The sequence below is a fragment of the Astatotilapia calliptera genome, chromosome 20 (genome assembly GCF_964374335.1).
Source record: "Astatotilapia calliptera chromosome 20, fAstCal68.1, whole genome shotgun sequence".
NCBI lineage: Eukaryota > Metazoa > Chordata > Actinopteri > Cichliformes > Cichlidae > Astatotilapia > Astatotilapia calliptera.
Genome location: NC_137441.1, coordinates 1,050,967 through 1,062,500, shown reverse-complemented (window position 1 = coordinate 1,062,500; position 11,534 = coordinate 1,050,967). Strand labels below are relative to the sequence as shown.

General features: G+C 51.7%; 1 protein-coding gene across 1 annotated transcript in view; it reads left to right on the top strand.

The window, feature by feature from the left end:
- Positions 1 to 10,626, top strand: part of nol4lb (nucleolar protein 4-like b) — a 115,975-nt gene extending 105,349 nt beyond the window's left edge. The window contains exons 9-11 of the mRNA XM_026154952.2: positions 448 to 561; positions 3,312 to 3,564; positions 3,753 to 10,626. Of these exons, the coding sequence (XP_026010737.2) occupies positions 448 to 561; positions 3,312 to 3,564; positions 3,753 to 3,997 (612 nt within the window). The 3' untranslated portion in view covers positions 3,998 to 10,626. The remainder of the gene's footprint in view (positions 1 to 447; positions 562 to 3,311; positions 3,565 to 3,752) is intronic.
- The last annotated feature ends 908 nt before the right edge of the window (positions 10,627 to 11,534 follow it).

Below are 11,534 nucleotides of genomic sequence, written 5' to 3'. Positions count from 1 at the left end.
ATCATCTAAGCTTTCTTGTCCTTCATCTCCTGCTGTTTCATCTTCTTCTTATTCTGGTTCTTCCTCCTCATCCTCTTTTTCTTCTTGTTTTTCCTCTTCTCCTCACAGATCATCAGTTTACCTTCATCTTCCTCTCCCACCTGTAAACCTCTTATTTTCCATCTTCAGGCTCTTCCTCCCTGTGGTGCCCTCATTCTTCATCTCCACCTCCTCTTCCTCAGTGTGTTTTCCTCCTCGCTGTGAGCTGAAGCGGTTTGACTACCTTCTCCTGGACGTTTCCTTCCACTCTCACGATCACTCCTCATGTTCTCCTGCTGATCGCTTTTTTAGCTCGTTGGTTAATTGTTCTGTTTTTTTCTGCTGTGGATGATTTTCCTTGATGTTAGTGATGTGAACGTGATGATGAAGAACCCGAAGACTCTGACCCTGAGCTTCTGTTGTTTTCAGACCCGCCCCACTCCACCTCACCTCACCTCGGCCATGGCTGAGAACATCCTGGCTGCTGCCTGCGAGAGCGAATCACGCAACGCTGCCAAGAGGATGCGCCTCGAAGCCTACCACGTGAGTTCCTGCGGTGCTTCCACAGTTGTGTCCGACACAGAGCTGCTTTACTGACGGCTTCCAGCGAGAGGCGCTCTCTCCTTTCTGATCAGAAAACCCCGAAGGAACATCAGGGCTTCAGTGCTGGTGTCAAACATGAGGCCCGCGGGCCAGAGTCAGCCCGACAAAGATTCCGATCCAGCTCACTGTGGAAAATGTCAAGCAGTGCATACATACAGCTGATAGAGACCATTCACACCACAGCAACCGACGAGCAATTTAAGGTTCCTGTTTTTCAAAAAGTAAGGAATATTATCTGTGACACAAACCCGACTGATGACCACAGAACAGCAGCGCTGACACGTTTCTGTCATTTACAGCAGCAGCGTCTCCTCATCATGCAGACACACACATGCTGTGGCCCCTGCACAGCCCTGACTCACAGCCATGTTTCAGGGACGAAATGTGCAGGACAGGGGCGAGGACAGTGTGGAGGACAGGAGCGAGGACAGGGGCGAGGACGGTGTGGAGGACAGGGGCGAGGACAGGGGCAAGGACAGTGTGGAGGACAGTGTCAAGGACAGGGGCGAGGACGGTGTCAAGGAGGGCGAGGACAGTGTGGAGGACAGGGTCAAGGCGAGGACAGTGTGGAGGACAGGGGCGAGGACAGTGTGGAGGACAGGGTCAAGGCGAGGACAGTGTGGAGGACAGGGGCGAGGACAGTGTGGAGGACAGGGTCAAGGCGAGGACAGTGTGGAGGACAGGGGCGAGGACGGTGTGGAGGACAGGGGCGAGGACAGGGGCAAGGACAGTGTGGAGGACAGGGGCGAGGACAGTGTCGAGGACAGTGTGGAGGACAGGAGCGAGGACAGGGGCGAGGACAGTGTGGAGGACAGGAGCGAGGACAGGGGCGAGGACAGTGTGGAGGACAGGGGCGAGGACGGTGTCAAGGAGGGCGAGGACAGTGTGGAGGACAGGGTCAAGGCGAGGACAGTGTGGAGGACAGGGGCGAGGACAGTGTGGAGGACAGGGTCAAGGCGAGGACAGTGTGGAGGACAGGGGCGAGGACAGTGTGGAGGACAGGGGCGAGGACGGTGTGGAGGACAGGGTCAAGGCGAGGACAGTGTGGAGGACAGGGGCGAGGACAGTGTGGAGGACAGGGTCAAGGCGAGGACAGTGTGGAGGACAGGGGCGAGGACAGTGTGGAGGACAGGGGCGAGGACGGTGTGGAGGACAGGGGCGAGGACAGGGGCAAGGACAGTGTGGAGGACAGGGGCGAGGACAGTGTGGAGGACAGGGGCGAGGACGGTGTGGAGGACAGGGGCGAGGACAGGGGCAAGGACAGTGTGGAGGACAGGGGCGAGGACAGTGTCGAGGACAGTGTGGAGGACAGGAGCGAGGACAGGGGCGAGGACAGTGACGAGGACAGGGTCAAGGCGAGGACAGTGTCGAGGACAGTGTCAAGGACAGGGGCGAGGACAGTGTGGAGGACAGTGTGGAGGACAGGGGCGAGGACGGTGTCAAGGATGGGCGAGGACAGTGTGGAGGACAGGGTCAAGGCGAGGACAGTGTGGAGGACAGGGGCGAGGACAGTGTGGAGGACAGTGTCGAGGACAGTGTGGAGGACAGGGTCAAGGCGAAGACAGTGTGGAGGACAGGGGCGAGGACAGTGTGGAGGACAGGGGTGAGGACAGGGTGGAGGACAGGTGGAGGACAGTGTGGAGGACAGAGGCGAGGACAGTGTGGAGGACAGGGGCGAGGACGGTGTCAAGGATGGGCGAGGACAGTGTGGAGGACAGTGTGGAGGACAGGGGCGAGGACAGTGTGGAGGACAGTGTGGAGGACAGGGGCGAGGACAGTGTCGAGGACAGTGTGGAGGACAGGGGCGAGGACAGTGTGGAGGACAGGGGCGAGGACAGTGTGGAGGACAGGAGCGAGGACAGGGGCGAGGACGGTGTCAAGGATGGGCGAGGACAGTGTGGAGGACAGTGTGGAGGACAGGGGCGAGGACAGTGTGGAGGACAGTGTGGAGGACAGTGTGGAGGACAGTGTCGAGGACAGTGTGGAGGACAGGGGCGAGGACAGGGTCAAGGCGAGGACAGTGTGGAGGACAGGGGCGAGGACAGTGTGGAGGACAGGGGCGAGGACAGTGTGGAGGACAGGGGCGAGGACAGTGTGGAGGACAGGGGCGAGGATATGGCGTTATTTTTGTGCCTCTATTCTGAGAAAATTTGAGTTTAATTTGAGCGAACAAAATTCCTTACAGTGTTTGCTATTATCCGTATACACACACACTAACAGCCCCGCTCACCCAGTTGTTGGTGTTTGCTCTTGCATTATTATTAGTAGCGCTGTCAGCGTTAATCTCTGTTAGCGCAGATTCCCCGTGCGAGAGGCTGCATGGCGTCTACAGGTTAGCACGGTTAACTCGTTAGCGCCGTGCAGCCCCACGCACACGTTAATGCGATTATGGCGCTGACAGCACTAATTATTACCACTCCACTGGGTTTAGCTGCCATCACACCTGTGATGTGTTGGTTATCCATACAACATTCAGAGCTGTAGTTGGACACGCCCACGGCAGGCGGTGCCCATGAATATGTTTCGAAGCTGCTGTGAGTGCAGTTTGCGTTTATCAACTTTCCAGTTTTGGAAGTTTTTCTTTAATTCCATGAGAGAAAAATCCCCTGTCAGCATCAGCATTCCTGCTTCCTGTCCCCATCGTGCTGTTTTTATTTTGAAAAGCTCCTGACTTCCTTGTCCTTCCTCAGGATGAGCAGATCACTCTGGATAAGCCGTCCGGGGTCGGAGGCGTTCTGAGGGAGCCGGCGTCCCTCGCTCACTCCGCCTACTCATTGGCCGCCTCAGCCTTCTCCTCCCAGGAGTCCCAGCTCTATATCAACGGCGCTGGCCTCAGCTACGGTTACCGTGGATACCCAGGCCTGAGCGCCACCATGCAACACCCTGTTTCCTTGACAACCGGTGCTGCTGCTGCCGCTGCTGCTGTTGCTGGTCAGACCAACGGTAAGTGATGACACAAGCAGTCCGTCTTTTACTTACAGATTGTTGGGTGTGGTTTCATCATCAAAGGTCCAAAGTTGAAATGTTCGGGTCCTTCCTGTGGATGTTTTCTCGTGTCAGGAACATATTTTATGTAATATCACATTATTTCTAAGTAATGACATCATGATGTCGACCGTGTTCCTCTGCAGGCCCCACTGACCTCAGCATGAAGTCTCACTCCTCCACCAACGTCAGCAACTCCTCCTCTTCTGTTGCCGCCAACAGCCTCGGTGGGCGGGGCAGTGGTGGTGGAGGAGGGGGCGGGGCGTCGACCCAGCTCAGCCAGCCAGAGATCACGGCCGTGCGTCAGCTGATCGCTGGATACCGAGAGTCAGCCGCCTTCCTGCTGCGCTCAGCAGACGAGCTGGAAAACCTCATCCTGCAGCAGAACTGATCTCACACACACACACACACACACACACACTACCCCGTCACGTTTCCTGCGCCCTCGCCGGCCTCGCCTGGTTTTGAAACTGTGGCGACCGTTTGGAGGAAAACGGGAACCTGAGGCCGCAGCGAGGGCGGAGAATCCACCGAATCCTGCCTGAGAACAAAACCCGGAACGCCGCAGGAAGCTCGGCTCCTCTGCGGAGGCGCCTCACAATCACAGAGGAGGAGGAGCAAAGACTCTCTGGGGAGCTGTGGGGTCGATCTTCTTCTGGTTATAAAAACGACGTCGCGTTGAGGCTGTCTGTTTTCGGACGCTGTCCGTTTCTTTGTTGGGACGTTTTCTCTTTCGTGATTTTTCCGTTGGACTTTTTTAAAGTGAAAGAAGAAAAAGAACAGACTGTTCGTGTTCGCCTGTATATAAGCTCTCTGTGTCCTTCAGCACTTTCTCCTCACCTCTGACCTCACCCCGTCCTTGCCCTTGGCCCCGGGAGCCGCGCGCTCACTTATGCATCCGAGACGCCATTTTGACCGCCAGGAAATACCTCAGATCAGACCTGCCAATCAAACGCTCAGCTCCTGCAGGTGAAGCCGGGTTTCTCCGCCTCCTGATGTCGTCAGCGTTTCTTTCTTTTCTGAGAGTCGTGCACGTGTGCGCAGGTTTACCTCCAGCTTCTATGAAACCTCAGCATCTGTCCCTCCTCCTCCTCCTCTTCTTCTTCTCTCTGTTTGGACCTACTCTCCGACTCTTCTTCGTGGACCTAAACCTCCTCCTCTTCCTCAGGCTTGAGGATGAGGAGGACTGCTCCGTCTTACTGTGTGTGTCTGTTAAACTCTGAGATGGCCATTATTATTATTGTTGTTATTACTATGATTATAATGATGAACTTTCATGTTGCTGCTGCTATTTTAAAAACCGGACCTTCTGCCATAGACCTGAAACCTCAACACAGCCGGGCGGTAGCTCGCCGCAGTGCCCCGTGAAAACACGACCAACCGGCTCAGAGAGCGACGGTCCGATCCGGCGCTCCTCTCTGTCCCGCTGGCTGCTTGGTTGGCTGCTTTCTTTGTTTTGCTTCATAGGGCTCGATTCCTGTCGTGTTTTGTGACTTTCTAACTGTGAATCTTCTTCTTTTCGGACCCTCCCCTCAGTTTGGAGGGCACGGGGAGGGCTGTACAAACTTCTAGTCCCGTGTAGATTAATACTATCTGTTTGTTTACTAGTGTGTAACTTGTGATTAGTCTGAGAGGAAAGTGAGGCAGCAGATAAGTGGAGCGGGAGCTCCTCCCTCAGGTTCTCAGCCATGTTGGAATCACTCCTGATGTTCTGGTCCCTGCTTACGCTCTGCTGCTTGAAGAGTTTGACGTTTGTGGAAATAGGATTTGCTTTCAAGTTAGATGAAAATCTGACCTCATTGTTGTACCTGTCTGTAAATTTCAGCTGCACCTTCCAACCCTGGAGCTCTAGAAGCTGCAGTTCCTCTGATGTCCTCTGGAGGCTCCAGTGGTGGGTCGGCCTCATAGACTCCCATGTTAAAACTTTAGAGCAGAGGTTAACATGCTTATGGCTCAGCAGTAGCTTCTGGACCATATAGGATACAAGACAGTAGCCCTAAGCTAGCTTAGCTTTAAACACTAGAAGCTGGGGGAAGTGGCTAGCTTACTCATTAGCATGTTATGCCCTGTAAAAAGAAGCCATACTAAAAAAAAAGAGAGAAAACATAACATGTTAGCTGGTGCTCTGTACAGGAATAAGCAGATTTTCTGACCTTTAAACAGAGCCAGGCTAGCTGTTTACCCCTGCCTGCAGTCTTTGAGCTAAGCTAAGCTAGCTGTCAGAACATCAAACGTCCCATCAGGATCTCTGCAAGGAAGCAAGTTATTTCCCCAAACTCAAACTCTTCCTTTAATTCTCGTTCTCATCACCGCTGAGTACTTTTGTCTTTTGATAGCGTTGTTTAAAGATAATTATTTTTCATTATGTGAAATTTAGCTTCAAAGTGCATTTTGAACCTCAGCTCGTTAAGGCCCTCGGGCTCAGTAAGGCCTCGGGCTCGTTAGGGCCTCGGGCTCGTTGGGGCCTCGGGCTCAGTAAGGCCTCGGGCTCGTTGGGGCCTCGGGCTCGTTGGGGCCTCGGGCTCGTTGGGGCCTCGGGCTCGTTGGGGCCTCGGGCTCAGTAAGGCCTCGGGCTCGTTGGGGCCTCGGGCTCGGTGGGGCCTCGGGCTCGTTGGGGCCTCGGGCTTGGTAAGGCCTCGGGCTCGTTGGGGCCTCGGGCTCGTTGGGGCCTCGGGCTCGGTGGGGCCTCGGGCTCGTTGAGGCCTCAGGCGCTCGTTAGGGACTTGGGCTCGTTAAGCTCCTGGTTTCCTGGATGATGCTCTGCTTCTATTATGGTTTCTACTCAGCTCGACGGTCATTTCACTGTAATTTGCTCCCTTTTTGCACAGCAAGGAAAGCAACAGTCATCTGTGATGTGAAGGGGCGGAGCCCCTTTGTGTGAGTGTATGCATGTTTCCTCAGAGGGACCGCCCCCCACGCCCCGCTCTGCTGTGAAGCAAAGGGGGGGCGTGGCATGACAGTTTTCTGTCATGCGGCTGATAATCACCACGTTCACTGGAAGGTTTGTGATGGCAGCTCAGACCTCACAGCCTCCACCCAAACATCCACACCTTCATGCTCATGTGCAGCGACAGAAGCGCCCGAGCTTTGGGAAAAGTTTCACACGGAAGTGACTGAATTTGATGAGGTTTTGTTTTTGGAAAGCTGTGATTAAAGATCAGCGAGAGGAAAACTGGAGAAAAATATGCAAAAAAAAAAAAAGACAAGAAGAAGAGCAGGAGGGCACGACCTTTGACCCACCTTTCACCTCAAAGCATTTAAAAAGGACGATCAACACCGATGTCCAATCAAACTTTATTCGTCCTCGTAAACAGAGTTTGGGTCCCGGCGTCCCGTCCTGCTCTTCCTCCATCTGATCCTCACTGTGCTCTCAGATGCTGCCTCTGCTTCCTGGCTTTCGGAGTCAGAGCGACCCAGCACCTCTGGGTCACCTGGACCGGTCCAGGTGTGCTGTGATGGGCTGAACCGCTCTCTGCTGTGGCGGCAGCGTCAGCAGACCCGGGACTTGGAGGTGTGGCGATCCCTCGGACCGCGGCGGGGTTTCATCTGCACTGCTGCCGTTCCAAAAGCCTCGAAGCTCCCAAATGTTTGTGAGAAATAAACGAGATCCTCCCGTTAGACAAACAGCTGTTTGTTTACTTTGAATGGCAGCGTGCGATTGGTTTCCTGCTGTCGGGGAGGATGTCCTGAAGTCTCCAAACACGTCCTTTGAAGCAGTCTTTCTCTGTGATCGCCTTCAGAATCGCCTGTACGGACTCTGAGGACTCCATAAAGTTCAGAGGAAACGCAGGAACAGTTCGATGCACTTCTGCTTTATGTTCCCGACTTCCTTTAACTTCCTGCTCACGCCAGGGTCGAATGTTCGAAGCCGTTCTGTTCATCCTCCTCGATACCTTCTGCTCCTTTGAAACGACCTCTGGCGACCTTGTTATTATTCGTCTTTTGTTGGATTTCTTAAGGAATAAGTTCATAAAACCTTTGAGATGGTCTGATGAAATCATCGCATCACTTCCTGTTTCTCAGAGAGGATGTTTCTGAATCACACACAACAAAAAGCAAATGACAATCTGCAGAAAGGTGGAATTTGCTCTCTGTTTGGTTTCCATTCCTGCTGTCGGCACAGCCGGACAGATCGGGAGAATGATCCCAGTGTTTTAGCCATACACCGCCGCCGCCGCCTCCTTCTCCGCTCGTTGTTAACGTCTCCACGGTCGAGTACATAGCAGATGCGTTTCTATCCAGTTTCTATTTTTTAGTATGACGTGATTCTTCTTCTGATTTCTATATTTTGTAGTGTGATTAAAGTGGTCTTTTTATATTCCAGCAGTTTCTACCACACATTCCAAACGTGCACGTCAGCAGACGGGCCCCGGCCGGCGCCGCCGCGGATGCTGAGCTCATCTTAGCTGTCCTCCACAGCTGCTCTGTTTTTAAAGGTCGTGTTGAGACAGAGGTGGTCAGTGTGTCACAAAGATCACGGCGTCTCGTCGACCTCTCGGGCCTCAGAGACTCTGGAGGTGGAGTCGATCAGTTTACGTCACATTTAGCGCCTTCTGTCTTCATGTCCACCTGTTTTAACTCCTTAAAAGGAAAAACCATCAGCCTGCTGTGATGACGGTGAGTCAGCATGGAGAGCCCACCTGTGTCCACAGGTAACAGAAGCCTCCTGTCAGCCCCTCTGAAGGATGTTGAGGGGTCATCTTAAGGTTCAGGGTCAGGGTCTTCCTGCTGCTGTCACCTTTAGATCACTCAAAGGAGGTGCCAACCGCTCTTAGCACGGAGGAAGACGTGGCGAGGAGGAGGAGAGCTCGACCCACAGTCTGAGCGGTTTCCTCTGAACCGTCTGCCTCAGACGATCGGTCCTCAGGGACGAATTTAAAGGGCCGTGACCTCACGATGGGATCGTGCTCCCGGTCGTTCCTCACCCTCAGAAGCGAGGGTCAGCAGTCTGTGTAGAAGCAGGAACCACGACTCCAGCTGGTTCCTCTCAGTTTGTTTCCTTTTGGCTCAAAGACTCGAGTTTGATGAAGCGTGGAAACGCGCGCTTCACTCATTAAATCTGGCTGTCATGGCGGCAGGTTTCTAACAGATGCAGACATGAACATCAAAGTGCAGGATGTATTGTTTGTGTCTTGAATCACATGTTGCTGTGGAGGACGGCGTCTGTAGTCGCGATGCCAGTCAGGTCCCATCGAATCAGAATCTAAGCTCAAAACACGTCTTTAAGAAAAAAAGAAAGAAGGCAGACGGCGTTATGGAGCGTTTTTATTTTTCTATCTGTACGGCTTCTGTCAGAATATAAAGACGGCGTCCGGGCCGCTCGGTTTCCTGGTTTTCAGTTAGTGCTTTTCTCTTTCCTTCCCGTCTTTGGCTGACTTCTTTGTGCCGGACTCGTGACTGTCTCGACGTCCTCTGCCGGGCCTTCGTACCTTCAGTAATACCAATGTGAAACCTGTAACTCTCCTCATGGTTCGACTCAGTGGAAGTGTGATGTTTACATGTACAGATTTTTGCTATTTTTCTTTTCTGGTTCTGTCTGTTTTCATCTTCATGCCTCTCTTTTCCACTCCTGAGTTCCTCTCGCTCCTTCCTCACACAGGGAAATGGGGCTGAGACTAAATATGATTATCCACCTTTCACACTCTGCCCTTTCCCACTGTGGAGGCCTGAGAGTGCCAAAAGTACTAATGGCCTTAGCACCTTTAAATGCATCAACTAAGAAATTAATCTGAACTGTAATTCTCCTCTTTATTTCCTGTTTCATGTTGTAAATAAGGAAATAAAGTGCAAAATGAATGCATGAATAAATGAATGTAATTGGCACGCAGGTACCCGTGCAGCAGCCATGTTTGGACCTGACCTAAGGCTCATTTACAGCTCAGGTAAATGATTTGCAGGCCGTTAGTTTTAATTTAAAGCCTGTTTTCAGTTCATCAGTGTTAGTTTTATGGGATTATGACATATGAGAACATTATTTATATATTTTTATTTTCATTATTTTTAGTAGTGCACAGTTTGGTCTAGTTTTTAGAAGACGGCGATTTCCTGCAGGAGAGGTGGTGAGCCTGGCCCAGATGTGGTCCAAATGTTGGCACAGTCACTGAAGCCGGGTCAAAGCCAGACGGGGTAAATCTGTACAAAGGTGAATATGGACAGAAATGTTTGGGTTGATGCATTTAATTTTCTGTTAAAGTGTTGGAGCTGTTCAGTCACTTTGGCAGTTTCAGTCCTCCGTAGGGTCTGGGGGATCGGGTACTTCCTGTTAGCATCATTAGCGTTGAGTTAAATCTGCCACGCTAACGTGCTCGGTGAAGAAAGTCGAGGCGTTCCCGGGCAGCCTTCTGGGTGTGGGAGGGAGGAGTTGTGCGATTGTTCGGCTCTGGAGGGGTGGGTTGCGGTTGACCCCCGACCTCTCGGCTGACTCCACGGCACACAGGATCCCAGCGGGGCCACGGCGACCCTCCGCGATCCGTGGGACACGATTCCTCAGTGAATGAAAAGCCATTTCGGGCCCCGGGCGTCGGGTCTTTAGTCTGTGAGTGTATTTAGCGAAACTTAAACTGCGGACGGCGAAACTCAACCTCAGGAACAGAAAAAAGGACATGACTTTTATAAAAGCAGCTGAAGGCCCATTTCCCTCTCTTTGATACCATATAAATTATATCAAATCAATTCTTTTTATATTTATTGTGTTTATTATTCTTCTATATAACAGTGGATACCTTTTGCAGTACCTGTGGCTGAATATTTTGATTCTTTAGAAAAGTGTTGATAATATATGTGAAAAAGAAAAGAAGAAATCTGGGTTCTTATTCTTTCTGTTGATGACTACATATCACTCTGGTCCATGACGAAGAAACCAATGATTATACAGACTGAGCTTTCTTTGTGTGATGTCACTGCTAAGGCTGAAATGTTTCTGGACTTTGTGACCGTTCAGTTTGTTTTTGGTTTGTTTCCTCCCGAGCTGTACATCACAAAGCTAAATATACTAATAAAAACTGTGTGCTATCTATCAGACGCCAGCTTTCACGCGCCCTTATTTCCTCCCATCACGAAGACTGACCCCTCACTGCACCGCATTTACGTCGGTGGCTGCGGATCGCATCCAGAGCCGTTTGCAGGTTCGTCTGGGGCCTCTGACAGAAATCCGCTCAGTCGGATGCAGCACACCGGACCGTGTCCGGGCTGAATAATCTGCAGCAGCGAGCGTTCGGATTAAAGTCACTTCCTGTTTGGTTTGGGAAGTCGCCGTAATTTGATCACATGACTTCATAGCACATTACACATCATAACACAGACTGTATATAAAAGATGCTTGGTTAGCACAGACTGTGTGGAAGCATCACACATACACAGAATAACATCCAATCACAATCCTGGAATCCTGGAGCTCCGCCTTCTTGGTCTGTTAGTACAGTGTTAGCCATGTTATCGGTCACATGATGTCATTAAACATTGAGTTTTTACTGCCTGTGTTCCTCAATAATTCGTTGTATGAATACGTGCGTTTGATTTTACATACTTCAGCTGCACTTCCATGTTTATTTGTACTGGAAGGTTTCAACAGACTCACTGCTGCCTCTGCTGGGCGTCAGAGGAACTGCAGGAATATAAATAAAATGGAGTTGTTAGAATTAGGCCACACTCATTTCATTAAATATTTATTCTTTAAATGCTCAAATGTTTCTGACGTCTGTGTGGTGGCCCTTTGGGGGACTGCGATCCTCATATTGGACACCAGTGTGCTGCAGCTTGACTTCATGAGTCACCCTGTGGGTGTGTTTGTAACGGCGGACTGACACCTGAACACCGGAACGTGTTGCGGCTGTCAGGTGAGTTTCAGATGCATCTGCTTCTGTTCCTGTGACGTCACAAAAGCTAAAACTTCCAAAGCAGGTGGGACACGTGGTCATCCCGGGTGTCCC